The following is a 19,926-nucleotide window of genomic DNA, read 5'->3' on the forward strand; positions in this document are numbered from 1 at the left end:
GGCTGCGCGGCTTCGAGGTGGGGCAGCGGGTGATGGTACGCGATTATTTCCACGGTTCCAAATGGGTGCCGGCGGTGGTCTCTGTGGTGCTAGGGCCGGCGAATTGCATGGTGCGGACTGATGGTGGGGATGTGTGGAAGCGGCACGTGGACCAGATGCATGATCGCTGTTCAGCGTCACCCCCCCCCACACCTCCCCGAGCCGGACGTTGCGGGGCCCCCACCGGTAGTCTCGCCGGCACCTGACGTTGTATCGCCGGGACTGGCTGGGCCGGCGCCGAGGGGGTCTTCGCCTGATGCCGTCCTACCCGGGGACGTCGAGCAGGCTGGGCAGTCGGGGGTAGCTGGTGTTGCGGAAAGTGCGAGTCCGGCGAGGGTGTCACCTCGACCGAGCCGGGAGGCATCTGAGCCTGGAGTGTCTGGTGGCGCTGCCCGTCCGAGGCGGGTCAGGGTGCGGCCGCGGTACTTGGAGGATTATGAGTGTTGATGGGTTTCCGATGGTCATGTTGTGATTATCCGTTCGTTATGTGACGGGTCATTTTACGGGGGGAGGAGTGTGCTGTGTCACGTGATGGGGTTTTCGTATATCATGCCTCGCCCGCTAGGGGTGGTAAGACTGTGCTTCTGGTCGCACAATAAAGCGGAGTAGATGGCGGCCCGCGTGCTTCTTGCGTCCCACCGCACCTAGTACACACTATTACCGACATAATCTGTGAGCATCAGCTGTGGCTGTATGGACATGTGGCTCGTTTTTCTGATGCTGATCCTGCTCACCAGATTCTCTCAGTGAGGGAGTCTCGTGAGTAGAGGAGGCCAATAGGCCGACCACATGCCTTGTGGTTGCAGGAGGTTGATCGGCATCTCAAGGAGATATGGGGGTGGGCCAGGCATCTGCCTGGGGGATGGCCAGATGGAGGCCTCTGGAGTAGTGAGAGAAAGTGGATACAGTGACGCGCTGCTCCAGTGCATGCTCCCAGACCTGATCTGATATTATATTATCATGTACTCTAATATTCACTTACCACAAAGAAAATTCGTGGGAAACAGTTTGTGTTTGTTCGTGAAGTAAACAATGATAAATAGTTGAAGTAATCAACGTTTTTTGAATGCAAATTCCAAGAAACCACAATAAAAGTTGCAAATTAGTGAATACTAGTAAATACCAGCCATCGCTTTGCCGATGGGGAAACAAAAATGGAGGAGAAAAAAAAGAGAGAAAAAAAAGAGGAAAGAAAGAGGAAAAAGAGAGAGAGAGGGGAAAAAGAGAGAGAGAGGAAAAAAGAGAGAGAGAAAGAGGTGGGGAAGTGAGGAGGGAGGGGGAAGGGAAGGGAAGGGAAGGCTGTGTGAGGAGAGGAAGACTGTGTGAGGTGAGACATGCGGTGGAGCATTGATTGACAACATCTCATCAAAATGATTCTGCAGAGAATAACAGTGAAGATGGAAACAAAATAACGTCTGAAATCCATTTTCTACCGGTCATACTATAAATACCATCCAGAGACAAACATCGCCTGAACACGTCCGACTGGGAGACAGACACACAGACACACACGGGAGGGGAGAGAAATATGTGGGAGGGTGCTGCACTATACTAGGAGGGGGTGGAGCAAGGATGTGACAGACAGACAGAGACAGAGTGAGAGATGGGGGTGGGAGAGGAGTTAGCAGAGAAAGTGTTATGCTTTACGAACAACACACATCGATATCAGCAATTCTTTGGGAATCGGTATATTGGAGTCAGTGCGATGACTGACTACAGTATGTCCTGTATACAACCCAAAAACCTGGAGTAGCTTTCACCCTTGTTTTGGGGGGATGTCAACAAACAAATTATAAAAATAATGTTGCATTATAGACATTTCAAGGTTGCGTTCACAAACATTAATCTTCATAAACAGCTGCGTGTGACAGGTGGAGGAAAAATATATATATATATATATATATATATATATATATATATATATATATATATATATATATATATATATATATATATATATATATATATATATATATATATATATATATATATATATAATAAATAAAAGAAAGCCTGGTGTTGGCACAGTGGTTAGAGCAGCAGCTTGGGATCCAAAAGGTCCTGAGTTCAAGCCCCGTTGGGCCACTGAATTAATACACCAGGGGGTTGACTCAGCCTGTCATCCTTCCGAGGTCGGCGAAATGAGTACCAGTGTACTGGGCCGGTGTATACCCTGGTTAAAATAGGTGTACCATATCCCTGTGTCGTAAGAGGCGACCAGGGTTGCGTCAGGAAGGGCATCCGGCGTAAAACATGTGCCAAATCACTATGCGGATCATACGGATGATCCGCTGTGGCGACCCCTATTGGGAGCAGCCGAAAGAAGAAGAAGAAGATATATATAAATAAAAGAATAAAATGACCGTTTTTACAGCCATTTTTCCCTGCTGTGCAGGGGTTAGGCTGTTTCTTGAGGCAATGTTTTATGGCCGGATGCCCTTCCTGACGCCAACCCTGGTCGCCTCTTACGACACACAGGGATATGGTACACCTATTCTAACCGGGGCATACACCGGGACCAGTACACTGGTACTCACTTCGCCGACCTCAGATGGATGACAGGCTGAGTCAACCCCCTGGTGTTAATTCAGCAGCCAACGGGGCTTGAACTCAGGACCCTGGGATCCCAAGCCGCCACCCTAACCACTAAGCCAACACCAGGCTATATATATATATATATATATATATACACATACATACATATATATGGCTCGGTAATTTAGAAAACACACAAATGTCTCGGAAATTGGGTGGTATGAAATCTATTTTGCTTTGAAACACACAGAGAAATCACATAACCTTTCTAAAGCACACTCAGTTCATATAAAATAACCAATTGTTTTAGAAACAGTCACGAGGACAAAGGAAAACATGATCGCTTGCATGCTACCCAGGTTAAAAGTTAAAACCTCCACCACCCACCATAATCATCTTCCAAAGACATGGGATGAAAGTTTGCCACCACAGCACCCGTAACCAAGCATGCAGGCATGTACACACATCCACACAGAATCCTTTTACAGATCCAAATCTACCCATATGTACCTCTACCTTGTATCAACTGCCGACAGTACATCCCGATTGGGACACAAACTGCATCGCTATTGACTGTACGGTGCTTGGCAAGTAGCTTAAGCACTCAAGAAAGTTCTCCAATTAAATGGTTGATAAGGAACGACTGGCTTGGCAAGCTGATTGGTCATGGCAGATACCCACACAAAACTAAACATTGCCGGTTTGTTAACATTTTCAGATTTCAAGTTATTTCATCCACATGATCCGATCATCCAAACTCAAATTATATTTCGATGATATACTTGAATTTGTCCATAAGAGTAGATCGTGGAAAGATCGCATCATATAATGCATGAAATCGCTCTAAGCTCCTAATTTGAAAACTATAGTACTTACAAAAGCAATGTACACAGAGATTCGTAGTTATGTGGATGAGGGGTTCCATGATATCAGTGAGAAAAATGGAGGGGGGGGGGAAACAACTTTTTTTGAGCATTTTATCGTTAACCAAAAACCCAATTTTCACGAATGCACTCCCTTGGAGTTCCCTTCGTATGCATGCAAAGTTTCAGGCTGCTGGGTTTCATGGTTTTGGTCGTTATGGAGGAGACACACTGACAATTAGTATGGATGTGAAATCAGTTTTCATCAGCTCGTTCCCTTGCATCTGAGAGTGGGTTCAAAATGACACCAAGGAAGCGACTTTCAACAGAACAGTGTGAAGATCCAAACTCTGCGATAAGGGCACTACGAATAAAATAGCATAAAAGCTGAAGATTTCCTCGAATGGTGTGAGGTACACTCTGCAACGCCTGAAGGAAACTGGCTTCGAGACAAGGAAAGGCCAGAATAACCTCCCCAAGGAAAGACGGGCACTTGAAGTTTAATCAGTTTACACGATGGAAGAAAATCAAGTCAGCAGCGAAGAAATGAAATGAGAACAGGCCTGAACATCAACATCTTGTCCAGCACTGTGCAGAGAAGGCCGATTGCAGCATGTCTCCATGGCAGAGATGCAGCAAAGAAACCACCGCTGAAACTCAGATCAAGTTGAAAACACGGAAATTTGTAAAGAATCACCAAGATTGGGTGAATGAACAATGGAATCGGGTATTCTGGTTTAACGAATCGAAGTTTGAACTTCTTGAATCAGAGATGCCAGCTCGTCCACTGAAGATCTGGAGAACATTCTGACACACAATGTTTGCAGCCTATTGTTAAACACAGGGGAGGCTCTGTGTCTGGGGTTGTATCTCAGCTTTTGGTGAAGGACAACTTGTTAAAAACAATTGCACGCTAACAAAAAAAAAAGAAGTACAAACAGATACTGCAGCGCCATGCAGTTCCTCGTAGAAATCGTTGAATCAGATGAGGATTCATTTTCAAACAAGAAAATAATCCAAAACACTTCCAATATAGTAAAACAGTATTTGGAGAACAAGGTTACAGCTGGTAGGCTACACGTATTAGAATGGCCATCCTAGAGTCCAGATACGAGTCTCATATGTTGAGGCCATATGGCATTACTTGGAAACAGGAGAACAATAAGAACCCAACTACCCTTACAGAACTGTGGAATGTATGACAGGATATTTGGAACAATATTCTTGCAAGTGTGCTTGTCGAATAACAGAAAGCATGGGTCAAAGAATGATAGCACTTGAGAATGCAAAGGGCAGACAAAGTATTCCCTGATTCTATTAAAAAAAAATTTTTTAAATCACAGTTCTCTTCATTTACTTAAGCAGTTTGGTTCAGGCACATTTATAAAGGCTGGTAATTTACAATAATAAACACATCGATTTTGATGATCACTGATAACATTTACAAATAGACCCATCACTGATAACTTGATGAATTTACCCAAGAGTATGAATATTGTCACAGCGCTGGTGGTCCAGGTTAAACCCCCGACCCAAACTGTGGTGACGGGCGGTATCGCCACCAGCCCAGATGGTCGAATTTCTCCCTTGGAGGCCTATAGCCGAGATTCTCAGAGATTAATGCGTGGATGCGGGAAAACAGTTAAGCGCTGCACCAGAACAGCACAAGGGGGTTTATTCTCAAACTCCATGACAAGTACACGGAAACAGCAACTTTAAATGAACACATTTAATGAAAATAGACAAATATTTACAAAGCACAATAATCAGAATACAGCAATACGTGAAGTAAACTAAAGTGCAAGTCGAGGGACCCACACATACACACCCACACACACACACACACACACACACACACACACACACACACACACACACACACACACACACACACACACACACACACACACACACACACACACACACACACACACACACACACACACACTAAAAGAAAATCCCTCCTTTATTCTGGCACTTAGCTTTGTCCAGAGATGGTCTTTGTGGAACTTGGAATCGAGGCGCTACTATTTGCACGTGCAGATGTGCGCAAAATGGTGCCAAGTCGCTCTCTCGCAGCAGGACAAACATACGTCAGGCAATTCATGAGCGGTATTCAACACCAAGGCTCAGAGACCCCGTGCAGCTGATTTATGCGTCGATAGTTTTCACCGACTTGCTATTTGACATACACAAGGCTCGGAGTCCGCTCCTCATGACCCAACCAAGAGCCAAAGGCCAGCTTCTTGCTTCACCACAGGAGCCAGATAATTAATTTAATTTTTTTTTTTAACGTCTCAGCACGAATACAAGAATCGTGCAGTCTTCATGTGTTGAAGGAAAGCCAGCCGTAAAGCCCTGCTCTTATAGGCCATCTCGTAGCTACGCTCTCTCTCGACCACGTGCACCCCTCACTCCACGCTCAACCATTCCTCCTCACAATGACCTTGTACGTGGGCTCTCCCAATCTCTCAACCCTGACTGATGTCACCCCAAACCCCCGTTTCCTCCTCGGGGGCGTGGCTTGCTCACATGAAACCCGGGAAGGAGGGACTTCTGCCCGATTGTAGTTGTTTTAGGGATGCGTTCCCACCATAATTGCCGATCTTGGACTATAAAATGTTGCGAAAGTTCACGGGGGGGGGGGGGGGGGGTGATTACATACTGGGGGAATTATCCATAATCCCAATCTAATTAACACGGCACCACCCCGTGTGGTAATAAGTAACACTTAAGCTCACAGTTTCCCGATGCAATTACATTGAGATGTCTCCTACAAGTCCATGGACCAAACAACTCCATTCAATCCTAACTATCCTATTAAATTCCTTCATCTACCCCCAAAACCATAACAATATCATTGGAATAAGCCAAGTTTTGCACAGTACTGTGTGCAAGTATGTATGTTTGTATGTCATCAGAACTTACATCATCTGTTGTGGTATAATTATCCTGCCTTGTTGGAAAGCCACTGATGTTGAGGATGGGCTGCTCATCCTGCCATGCTGTAACAGTCTCCTTGACAAACTCCATTATCTGCAAAAAAAAAATGCCCCTTTACAAAAACTCCACAATGAGGTATTACAAAATGCTTGTACATCAATGGTGAAAACTCAACAAAGGACCAACAAACCTGAGAAACAGCATTACTGCATGTATAACGTGGAGGGTTGTAGACAGATGAGAATTTGAAATCCCCTCCCCCCCCCCCCCCGCCCAACCCATATGAGGGTTCATTTAAATAATGAGCAATGATAGATGAATGCTAGCTGGTCTAAAAGATGCATCGAGAATGCACTTCACATGACTCTAGTGCAGCCACAATTGAAATGAGGTCTTCTCAAAGAGATGACGTAGTGGGATGAGGATTACTAAAGAGGGTGAATAACAATAAAGATGGAACTTCACGATTATACCAAATTAAATAAGATTTAAAGTCACTTGTTATGTAATTAAAGTTAGAAATGTTCATGATTTTTTTTTTTAATGCATTTCTCAGTGTTTGTAGTTTTTTTTTATTTAATTTTTTTTTGTTGTTGTATGGTAGTAGGTTAGTAGGAGCACATCAGTTTGATGTTAGGGGTTTTTTATTTTGTTCTTTACCGTTATGCATAATTGCTACATTTCCAGTTTCGGGAAGTGTTTTGTAAGCTAGCATTCATTGTATTGTTCTCGAGAAAGCATGAGTTCATAACCTGTCATGTTCTCTTGGTGGAATTATCATAGCATTTCCATTCTGAAAGTAATCGTTCAACAATGGCTCACTTTATTTTGGTGGAAATTGAATCCGACTCTCATCTTCATTGTGAGGTTGGCAGGTCTCCACAAACCACATCGACAAACGATGTGATGTAAAACTCCTCTAGATGGCTCATCATTGATATTGTTACGGATCTGGAAACCATTTGCATTCAACATACAGATGTCCCAAAAGTCAGTTATGTCCTTAAGTATGTGTGTAGTCAGATCCCTTTCCTTTTGTCTAGTGGGAGAATCAAAGGCGTGCATTGCGATTTCTTTTAGTTAGGTTATTACATCTAACAATCATCCCATCTGCATGACCCCTCGGCCCATTATGATCCACGGTACCATCGCGCTTGCAGCCCTCGATTCGCGGGCCACAGTGCACCTTTGCCTGAGACGGATTCCCGAGGATGTTCGAGGCAGTTTCACCACCACGACCTTTCTCGAACACACGCGGAGGGGAGGGTCGGCTTTCTCCAAACAAGGCCGAAACCCCGCCCCAGAAAGGAATGCCGTGGGACCCTGTCCAATCAAAGGCAGACAGTGAGGTGTGTTCACAAAGGCCCCTTCCCCGCTGAGGGAGGTCCATAAATTCCCGAGCTCTCTCTGAGAGCAGAGTTTTGGTGGGTTTTTGCCGTCACAAGGATTGAGCAGAAGGTCGTCGAGGTGGTGAACACGTCTCTGCTGGCCCTCTACAAGGAAGGAAAGAGCGACCCTGACCCCCCTCCGTGGACCCCGGCCATTCACCACCCAAGCCCTGCCACGAACCTCGAGTCCCACACGTGCGACTGGGGACCAAACCAGCGACCATTGTCAGGTGCCGCAGAATGGAGTTCCCCCTTTCTCCAGGTACCTATCCGAACTCTGACCCTCAGCTTGTCTCTCTCCTCGGCTGTGAGGGTCCAATAAAGAACTCTGGGTTTCTTTTCATTTGTGTGTGTGTGCGTCTGCATGTGAGGCCCGTCTGGTAAGTAGAATTGAATAAGTGTGTTTGGAACATTGGAAATACTGCTTGCATATTCGCGTAAGTCTTGCCTTTGTCTTTTACTGTAAATAAAACTTGTTATAAATGTCCCCAGTTCGTTTCTGTCCTTTCTTGAATTGGTCCAGCATGGTTCGGATCTGAGTTTAGGTGGGATTTTATCCCCGGTAATCGGACAATTGTGGCTGTGACATCCTGGGCAGGCATGCTCGACTGCATCCGAGCCGGAAAGGTGGGTGGCAGAGTGGTAGTCGGTAGGTGTAATTTTACCGCTGCCGGTTGAGTGAATCCGGTTCGGCCAGGCATTCCAAGGGCGTGGATCCCCGGCAGCCGAGACCACATGGTTACTTAGGTACATTGGATCGAGACAAAATAACCCTATGCCACGCGGTTGAAATATTGGCAATCACGGTCGGTTAAACGACCCGCCGGCTCATGGAGTTATCCGAGCGACGGCCTACAATTCCAGGGAGTTTGGTGGGAGACGATGCAAGCTTTCCCCACCTTGTGGTCGTTCTCGCCACCAACCCCCAGCCCACAACAATATAAACAGTTTCTAGAGGAATGTCATAATGCTCCTTCTATGTACTTTGACATTTTTCTATTGCTTCAAGAAGTATTACGATACTGCAAATTATAATTTTAGAAACTCTGGTTTCATGCTCTCAACGTTGAGCTTGGATTACTACAAGTCACTGTTAATAAGCTTATCTGCCTATTCTCTCCATCCCCCACATTCAGAATATCGCTCCAAGGCTCAGAGTACAGACTCAAATATTTGAATAAAATATTCCAATTCCCAAACACCCCAAGGGCTCCCAGACTACAAACGGAGAGTTTTTTTTTTAATATTGCTGTTCACTTTTGAAGCAAAAATTAAAGGTTCCTGGTTACAATTCAGGATGGTAAGATGGCCAAGACTCTCCTCTACGCTGTCTAGCCTTGGTTTGAACCCAGACCCAGCTATAAACTGTCATCCCAGTGTTTGACATGCAGGACGATTCATCGATGTGCGAGTGCGCCATCCCTCCGATGGACGTTAAACTGGGTACGGCATCTGTCAGCATTAATTGGTGGACAATAAAGATCCCACGGTGTCCTTTGCTCAGAGTAGGTGACCTATCGCCGGCACCCTGAACAAATTTCAAATTCCTGCCATAACTACTTCTAGGGAAGGCAATGGCAAACCACCCAGTATAACCATTGCCAAGAAACTACTTCGGCAGCACCAGCGCTCTGTAACAGAGTATGGTACATCAGAATTAAAATACAATTCTAACCTAATCCACCTTACACACCTGCACAATACCAGGACACAAAATAAATTGATCAATTGATTACTGGAGAATCCTTACAAATTTTTTTAAAGTCACTCTTGCAAGGTGAATGCTATTTTATTATTTAAGGGAAGTGTGAGCAAGTCCTCAGGTGAACAAAATCTTGTCGATGAAAAACTCAACCACACACACAATTTCGATGAAACTTGACCAAAACTTCATCACCCACCCGTGATGTACCAAAGTTTGTTCACGCCAAAAACAAATGAATAATCCAAAGGTATTTACTTTCTTCTCCGTTGCATATTTTGTGGGTTATCCACGCCTACCAGTGGTTCCCTTGTTTTCTTATCCAGCCACCACCAGATTTGGGTATTGGCCCTATTTTTGGTATTTGGGTTGTTTTGAAGATGGCATCTGTTGAGGTAATGCATGTATAACTATTTATGAAGGGGCCATGCATCCCCCCCCCCATCCCCCCTTTCCCTGAAGTGGTACAATCATGGGGAGCATAACTTAAGTTAACGGAATGTTTACTATGTTTCATGAAGAGTTTGGTCTGCATCTGGCTGTCAGTTTCTGAGAAGATTTTAAAATTAATTACCTGAATTTGAAGGGGAACCCCCCTTTTCAGCCTCTTATAGGGGGCAGATCCAAATGGGGAGCACAACCCAATGAGACCTTTCTGTTCTGATACATTGTAAAAAATTTGGTCCAAAAATCGGCCATCTAGTTTGCGAGGAAAATAAGTTTTAGTGAATATGAGGGATTCGGGGAGGGAGGACATGGGCCCCCATTCCAGAGAAGACACGACCATGGGGAACACAACTTAAGCTTAGGTCATGGTCACGATGCCCAATGGCCAGTTTGGTCTGGATCCAGTTGTCAGTTTCTGAGAAGAATTTTGAATAAAATACCAATATTTGGGGGCAAAACCTCACTTTCATCCCCTTTAAAATGGGTGGCTCCAGATGGGAAGCACCTCCATGAGACCTTACTGTCCTGATGCATTGCATCAAATTTGGTCTGTATCGCTCAGGTAGTTGTGGAAAAGAAGATGTTTCAGTGAAAATGAGGGAATTGGGGAGAACCCTGTGCCCCCCCCCCCTTCCAGGGGAGATTTGGCCATGAGAAGCACAACTTAAGGTTAGGACATGGTCCTGATGACTTGTGGTGAGTTTGGTATGGTTTTGTCTGGCGGTTTCTGAGAAGATTTTTGAATAAAATACCAACTTTGGGCAAAATGCCTTCTCCCCTCCTTCATAAGGGGTACATCCGGAATGGGAGTACAACCCCACAAGACCTTGTTGTCCTGATGCATCGTACCAAATTTGGTCCATAATCGGTCAGGTAGTTTGTGAGAACATGTTTGAATCAAATGTCAACACATGTATGTATGGACGGCCTGCCGGACACTGGGACCCACTCTTAGCTTATTTCAGAGAAATAACCTAATGAGTCGTCCCAAGTGGGACAGAAACTCATCTCCCGATGGAGGGCGGTCAGAGTCGGGTTTGCATTAGGTGGTAAAGAGGATCTTATGGGTCTTAGGGTTTTCAATAGTATGCAATTAATAACCTACTCAGGTTCTGTGCAGACAAACAAACGGACCCAATTGTCAGACTCTCCTCTGGTGTGGGTAATTAAGAGGTTTAATTTAAACTACAATTAAATATCTCTTGAAATGACAGAATCTCATGATACGTGATGGACATAAACAGATTACATTTTGAGTTAATTGGCTAATTATCTCAACACCTGTACGGAAATTAAGAGCTGCATTAGTCTTTGCACATCGTCATCATGCTGAGTTTCATAACAATCTGTGGAGCTACCTTGGAGGAGTCAGAGGGGGCGGTGGAGAACGAAGAAAATAAATGTCAATGGACCCACTGCCGGACTGACTGAAGGACATTGTTATGGCTTTAATATCTCTTCTCGACTTGGTTTACAAGAGCTCAAATATAAATAAATATAAACTACACTGACAAATAGAACGCCCTTAAATGTCTTCTCATAATAGAGAAGAATTTTTTTCAATCACCAATTCATGGTAGAATGGTCTTTAACTGAACAAGCATTTTTGAGGTGGTATGTATGGATAAACTATATAGCACCTTCAAAGTTAAAGATCATATCTTGTTATCCCCACACTTGGAAAAGAAAAGGAAAGAAAAAATAAAATAAAATAAAAAAAAGAAAGGGGAGGGGGGGGGAATGGGACCAATGGACCTGAAGTTAATCTGGGTCCTGGCCTAATGTTGTGACCAAAATTTGGTAATATTCTGACTGGTGGGTCTGGAGACGAAGAGTTTTGAAGGAATTTTCCAAGTCGGCCATTTTGACCCACTTCGAGTCATGTGACCGGAACGAGCTTTGCAATTCTTGTTACCAGTCACGAGAGGAACGGTTCTGCAAAATTTCTGCCAGATCAGCCCAGCGGTTTGGCTGGAGAAGTCAAAAAAGGAGACGGACGGACGATGCGCGATGACAATGCCTTATCTGGAATGTTAATTCCAGATAAGCAAAACACAGAATGATGTAATCGTATTGTAATGCTGCATATGTCTGTATGTCTGTCTCACGATATCCTAAAGTGTTTTGCAGAAATTCACCATAGTGGTATTTCTGATCCCCATATGGTAGGAAGGTGTGAGAGCAGTATCATTTATGGCTCTACCCATCAGGTGGGGTCAAAAGGTCAAGTCCTCACAAATTACACTCTCACTATCTCTCTCCAAAAGTAGCATCTGGCAATGCAACCCCCCCTCCCCCCGCCCCAAAAATTATCTCCGAAACTAGGCAAGCTTTTTGAATTCTGTTTGCGGGAATCGAACAGGGCATTAGCAGAGATTAATTACCGCACATATGATACATCACTATGACGTCATATCAATTTTTATGACGTCATTCCTATTTTTTGTTTCACAGCCTACAATTTTCATCGAAACTTCCTGAAACTTGGAGTATATATGTAAAAATACCCTGTGCAGACATTAACCATCTCCGATTTTGAAAATTCCTCCTAGAAAAAAGTTATGACATCAAAATATCTCTGTTAATGGAAATCGCCTAAAAAATTATCTCCGAAACTAGGCAAGCTTTTTGAATTCTGTTTGCGGGAATCGAACAGGGCATTAGCAGAGATTAATTACCGCACATATGATACATCACTATGACGTCATATCAATTTTTATGACGTCATTCCTATTTTTTGACATTTTTTGTTTCACAGCCTACAGTTTTCATCGAAACTTGGCGTATATATGTAAAAATACTCTGCGCAGACAGTAACCATCTCCGATTTTGGAAATTCTTCCTAGAAAAAAAAGTTATGACGTCAAAATATCTCCTCGAATGGAAATCGCCTGTACCATTATCTCCGAAATTCGGCAAGCTGTTTGAAGTTTGTTTGCGGGAATCAAGCCGGGCATTAGCACAGATAATTTATCGCAAACCTGATACATCCCAATGACGTCATATTCGTTTTTATGATGTCATCATTAAGAGGATGAAGATCTTAGCTCCTTCGAGCTTGTTAAAAAAATCCCTTCTTCCAAATTTTCATTTTCCCTCCTGAGTTTCCTTCTGTATCCATCTTGTCCATCCCATGCATCCTCTCCTGCCCCCATTCCACCCCACACCCATTGTTTGTCAACTTCCCCCTCTGTTCGATTTGTCGTGATCAGTTCAGTTACTTGCACTAGCTCCACCACAAGCCTCGACTACATATACAAAAAAAAAAGTATATGGAACTTTTTTGGTGGGATTTGACCTCTGGTTCATGTGCCATGGGATGGAGACAGTCACAGGGGTCAAAAAGAAAATAAAAAATAATTTTAAACTTGAAATTTGATCATTCCTGGTGGAACTTTTTGCCATCTTTCAACTTGCTTCAGGTGGGAAGCATGGGGATTTGCGACGGCATGCCATCGATTTCGCTCTGGTTTATTTTGAGAACATTATCCAAATATTTGTTTGAATAGGGAAAGAATAAAAAAACAATATATATATATATATATATATATATATATATATATATATATTTTAATGCCAAAGACAGCATCTGGGATGCTGAATGCGACAATGCTGACGTCATGCATGACGATAATACTGCAACAACAACCCGATCGAGTTAGGAGGTGCAAGATTATGTATATATACATATACATATACACATCTATCGTTAAAACAGTGATGAGTGATCCAAGGCTAATGGTATAGCATATGCACATCACATGATGCAGGACAAGGACACTTTCAGACAATGGACAAACATACAACATGGTATGAGGGATTTGAACCCAGACTCTCGGACACATCACGAGTTCCAAAAGGAAAACGAGTTTGTTGAAACACCCAAGGTGTGTGTGTGTGTGTGTGTGTGTGTGTGTGTGTGTGTGTGTGTGTGTGTGTGTGTGTGTGTGTGTGTGTGTGTGTGTGTGTGTGTGTGTGTGTGTTTATATATGTACACCTGTGACCGTGATAAGATAAGCGAATCAGTTGGAGAGGAGAATAGTTAGGATGGAGAAACCTCATCATCTGCTCCTTTTTAACGGCGAATAGCGATGATGTGAAAAATTTAAACTTTAAGAGGAAAGGTGAAGGTGAACCTGGATCACTTGGCACGGAATGCATCCACACAGCAGGGAAAAGGGATGTACCTCATGAACCCTTACAAACCACTTCGGCTTGAACAGACAAACCAATCAGTACAATAAACAAATCGCACACACATGACACAGCGAGACCCATAATAATCGCACACACACTCACGACACAGAGAGACCCATGATAATCACACACACATGACACAACGAGACCCATGATAATCGCACACACGACACAACGAGACCCATGATAATCGCACACACATGACACAGTGAGACCCATGATAATGGCACACACATGACACGAGACCCATGATAATCGCACACACATAACACGGCGAGACCCATGATAATCGCACACACATAACACGGCGAGACCCATGATAATCGCACACACATGACACAGCGAGACCCATGATAATCGCACACACATGACACAGCGAGACCCATAATAATCGCACACACACACACGACACAGAGAGACCCATGATAATCACACACACATGACACAACGAGACCCATGATAATCGCACACACGACACGAGACCCATGATAATCGCACACACATGACACAGTGAGACCCATGATAATGGCACACACATGACACGAGACCCATGATAATCGCACACACATAACACGGCGAGACCCATGATAATCGCACACACATAACACGGCGAGACCCATGATAATCGCACACACATGACACAGCGAGACCCATGATAATCGCACACACATGACACAGCGAGACCCATAATAATCGCACACACACACACGACACAGAGAGACCCATGATAATCACACACACATGACACAACGAGACCCATGATAATCGCACACACGACACAACGAGACCCATGATAATCGCACACACATGACACAGTGAGACCCATGATAATGGCACACACATGACACGAGACCCATGATAATCGCACACACATAACACGGCGAGACCCATGATAATCGCACACACATAACACGGCGAGACCCATGATAATCGCACACACATGACACAGCGAGACCCATGATAATCGCACACACATGACACAGCGAGACCCATGATAATCACACACACGACACAGCAAGACCCATGATAATCGCACACACATGACACGAGACCCATGATCACACACACGACAGTGAGACCCATGATAATCACAGACACGACACAGAGAGACCAATGATAATCGCACACACATGACACGGCGAGACCCGATGGACCCCAAATCCATATTACAGACCCTTACCAGCTCAATGCTGAACTCCTGCAGCTCCCACCTCTCACTGACGCACACCTCCGAATGAGGCACGACCCGGCTGTCTGGGTGGGAGCAACCCTCAAGGGATCTTTTCGCACACTCCCTCTCCACGCCGGCCAATCAGCGATAACGCCTCGCAATACAGACGATCCCAAAAGGGGGAGACGGAGTGGGCGTGGTCAAAATTGACGAATAACGTGGATGTGATTTAAACACTGCGAACGGTCATCGAATGTCGGGCGAGCTCCGATTGGCTCGTTACGCTGACAGAAAGTCCACGTGTTCAAAGCGGTGTTGCACGTGTCGTGGGTGGCCATTAAAAATAGGCGTCGTGATGTTTTGTGTGTTTTTTTTTTTTTTAAGCGCATGCACGAACAATGTTGATGTACGATTCATGGCGTTTGCGGAGCGTCCTGGAAACAGAGTTTAAAACCACATTCGGAGCTCCTTGCCAGGTATGGAGGTGTACCTGTGGAGGGATGACCAAGTGGTGCCGAGTCCATGAGCCGTTGGTGGTGCCCACCTTTTGGCCAAAACCAACCACCATCGTTGCTCTCCTGCATATCCATGGGCATTAAGGCGGTTGTCCTATGAGCTTGCACTTGCAGCCCACAGTGTTCGTCCAGCACGGATTTGAAGTTGAGATCGGCGACGTAACGTTGTTTCCTTTACCTTCATGTCGTGGCCCTAATGGTCAGGAGTCCTCACGATCTAATCACGAAGAATTTCTGGACATCACTTTGGTGGAATTCCTTAACGATTTTGGAGATCGAGTTCAGGCCCCGAATTGTCTCCTCACCTCGTGGAGGGAACTTCAACGCTTTCAATGTGTGGGAATATTTTAAGTGTGGAAGATCAGGTGGCACTCTCGATGTCCTCTGTCGGTTGACCTTTATCAAAGTCGATCCTCATCCTTCGATGCGCACGTGTGGGGCCACCATATCGAGTTGATTGTAGTGTTGACCTCCTGTGTCGAAATTCCCTTGTAAGTTGTAACATAACCGATACGACAGGCACGATATGCCGCAACATGGCAAATTGCGTATTAAGTGGTAAACCATTGAGCAACACGGACCCGACGTTGCAACTCTGCAACAACAAAGTTCACAAAACGATCCAGTCGGATCCCCCTTGAGCGCCGACCAATCAAGGTGCGCGCATCCGTTCCCACCCACCAAGCAGTGGGCGTGGCTCGAGAAACGCACGTGGCTCGAGCTGCCGCCGTTACTTACGTAACTCGGGGGCGGACACGTGCGTCGCGCGCCACACCTGCTGCGAATCGGAGAGCGTCACCAGACGTCCATCCTCCGGCAATTAACTCCTCCCCAAAGAAGAGGAGTTTTTAGATCCATGTTGTTTTTCTTGTCATGGGCGTCGATTGCTTTTGAAAAGTGGGGGGGGGGGACATTGCATGTCCAGACCACGAAGCCCACTTCTTGCCAGCGTGGGCACAGCAAGTCTACCCTTGCAAATTCTTGATTTTATACGCTCGTTGACATGCTGCCTTCTGATCACACAAATCCCTTAAATTAATCTGACCATCTATCGACCATCTTTTTATCAAATGTAAGCAGATGGAGCGAAATTAAACATTAATCATACACATTTCAAAGTTTCAAGTGTCATCAAAGAAATATACATACATATATATATATATATTGTTGCGAATTCGCGCCCGCCGGCGTGCGATCGGCCACGCGACTCGAATCGCGGCACGTCGCCCACCGGACGGACAATTCTTCCCCCATCCAAATCCTCGATCTTTTCTACCCCCGATAATCCACCCAAGCCCACTTCCTTCAATTCCCATGCTTTCCTTCCTGAAAGTCCCTGTAATGTCCATCTTCTCTTCGCCATGTTCCCCGTCCCATCCCCATCCCTCTCCCTTCCACAGTTCACCTAATGTGTCTGTTCCCCAAGCACGGAAGGCACGTATATTACAGTCACAGGGATACAATAAAAGCAATACATGTATTTACAATCACCGTAAAGAAACACAAGCAAGGAACGATGCAGAGCTACAACCGAATATGATTTACTACACAGAACACTTATACAATTTTACTTCACCAGACTGGCGCCACACACACACACACATTTACACAGAACCCAAAAGAAATGGAAGTCGTGACTTCCCTGAGCGTGTCGAGTCCCTCTCCGACGTCTGTCGACGTGGTCCCGCCTGGCCGCGACTCCGTGCCCGAGCGTGGTAGGCGAGGCCTCTCCTTCGTGCCTCGCGCCTGCATGTGTTGGCCACTCGACGCCACGGACCGAGTGTTCGGCGCTATCCCAGCGCGGATAGAGGGGGGGGGGAAACGTGGATGCCCGAAGTCGGGAGAGGGAAATGGCGGACGCTCCTTCCCGCCAGCGGGGTCTTGCAACTGCCCCACAAAAGACCCCACTAGCGGCCACCAGGACGAGCGAGCCGGAAGATGAGAGCAACCACGAAGCAAGTATATCCACCTAGCAAGAGCATCTACAAAACTGCTTCGCCCGTCTCCGACTTTTATATCCTTGGAGCTCCGCCCTGTTGCTCCGCCCCGTTCTTTGCTCCACCCCCCTTCGAGGCGCTTCGAGAAAGGTCTCGAAGAGGGGCGTTCCTCCTCCCTGGCCGCGTCACACCGCGCATCCACCAATCGAGCGCCAGCTGCCCTCCCCTCGCTTCTCTCCCCTCACACCAAGCGCGGAGAAGAATGGCGCGAAAAGACCACCGAGCGTCCTCGTTGGGTTTTATTTGAAATAAAAGATAGAAAAAGAAAAACGACTGACTCAAAGCGTCGCAGCCCGAATGAATCACATTTATTCCCTCTAAACAACGGGTTTGGGGCTAACTACACATGTACTTACAGAGATATCTCACCTACAGGACCTGAATGGTGTAATGCGAATTTCCACAGCCGTAACAAAATATAAAGAATTGTTTATCAAGCCTCCTTCTCACGACCCTTGAACTGATTCACTAAACAAAAACTGAAAACTAGACTGACATACAAATTGATATTACATGAGTACGGTCAACTTACCTTAAAACTTGCCAAAAATATGAACCCTCTTGTCTGCCGATCCAGTTAAAAACTTTGGAGCAATGTCTTGGGGTCAAGTGCAGTCAGACGATCTCGGTGAACATGACAGATCATGAGATGGTTGAGGCGTTGTTGGGTCATTGTGGAACATAACCAAGTCTTCATACGTCTGAGTGCGCTGAATAACCGTTCAGCTTCACATGAACTTGCTGGGGAAACCAATAGAAGCCTAAGCAAACGTTCTACCTGTAGGAACATTTGACGGACTTCCGGCACCATGTCTACAAATATCTTATGGTAATCCTCAACAGATGAACCACTCAACTGGTTACGAAAGAAGCCAAGTTCTTGCTCTCGGGAATGCGACAGTTCGGGATATTTGCGGACTATTTGTGGTTTGAATGACCCAGACAAGAGCATTTCACCCAAGTACCTATATGCCATGAAGTCGGTTGATGTGAAGTACTCATTCAAGTTCTCGGATGCGCTGTCGATGACTTTGAAAAATTAAACTCTGTATACCTCCTCTGCAGAATTGGCAGTGTATTCCTGCGTGCCTCCATCAAGTCTCTTCGGAAGCTTGCGCTTACGAGGGAGGGTCACTGGATCGAGTTGGCACTGCTGGAGCTTCTGTTGTGCTGCTTCGAAAACCTCCTTCAATGTCTGGTCGGTACGGAGAGATTGGAGATTCTGTGCAGTTACCTTTGCAGCAGTAAGCATACCAGAGACGGTAACTTGTAAACCCTGAAGTGCCTTATTGAGGTATTCAAGGGATTGGAGAACGGGCAATGATGCAAACAGACCGAGAACACACTTTCCTGATGAAAGACAGCTTCGAATACCGTTGGCTCGCACCAAAGTCATCACTTGCTTGTTGAAGGGCATCCAGTACCGCTTCATAGTTAGCCAATATCTATTTCACGGCAGGAGAACGAGATAACCAATGCGTCGGGCAAATTGGCCTCAGGCGTGTAGGGCAAGGAGTGTCAGCATCGTCAGCATGGATATTCAAGTACAGATGCTTGAATTTTCCAGAGTTGTTGTAGATGTTTCTGAGTCAGGTCAGGTATGGGAGCATGTGCCAGAACAGTGCGTCACTGCGTCCACTTTCCGTCGGTACTCCAGGGACCTCCGTCTGGCCTTCCCACAGGCAGATGCCAGGCCCATCCCAATCTCCTTGAGATGCTGGTCAACCTGCTGCAACCACGAGGCAGTGGTCGGCCCATTGGCCTCCTCCACTCACGAGACTCCCTCGCTGAGGGAATCTGGTGAGCAAGATCAGAGTCAGGAAAACGAGCCACATGTCCATACAGCCGCAACTGATGCTCACGGACCATGCAGGTAACAAATGTCATCCGAGTCTCTCTCAGCAACCGCTCGTTGGACATAATCTGACCAGCGATAGCCAAGGATTCTCTGAAGACACCTGGTACCAAAGGAATTAAGTCTCCATCTCAGATCCTTGGTCAGAGTCCGAGTCTCACATCCATAGAGCAAGACTGGAAGCACCAAGGAACTGAAGACTCGGACTTTCGTCCTCCGGCACAGGTCCCGGCAGTGCCACACCCCATGATCCAGTGAATCCATGACTCCACAG

At 45.7% G+C, this 19,926-nt stretch overlaps 1 protein-coding gene across 3 annotated transcripts in view; it reads right to left on the reverse strand.

Moving 5' to 3' along the window:
• Positions 1-19,926, reverse strand: part of CIART (circadian associated repressor of transcription) — a 65,381-nt gene that overhangs the window by 35,793 nt on the left and 9,662 nt on the right. The window contains exons 1-2 of one of the 3 annotated variants that reach the window (XM_085845647.1): positions 15,295-16,385; positions 6,366-6,473 (exon numbers count right to left, since the gene is read on the reverse strand). In XM_085845647.1, the coding sequence (XP_085701773.1) occupies positions 6,366-6,470 (105 nt within the window). In that variant the 5' untranslated portion in view covers positions 6,471-6,473; positions 15,295-16,385. Of the gene's footprint in view, positions 1-6,365; positions 6,474-15,294; positions 16,386-19,926 lie in introns of those variants that run through there. The other 2 variants (XM_085845649.1, XM_085845648.1) reach the window with 2 other exon arrangements.

This window comes from Eptatretus burgeri, chromosome 11 (genome assembly GCF_056783735.1).
Source record: "Eptatretus burgeri isolate ZD-2024b chromosome 11, Ebu_testis_v1, whole genome shotgun sequence".
NCBI classification, from domain to species: Eukaryota; Metazoa; Chordata; class Myxini; order Myxiniformes; family Myxinidae; genus Eptatretus; species Eptatretus burgeri.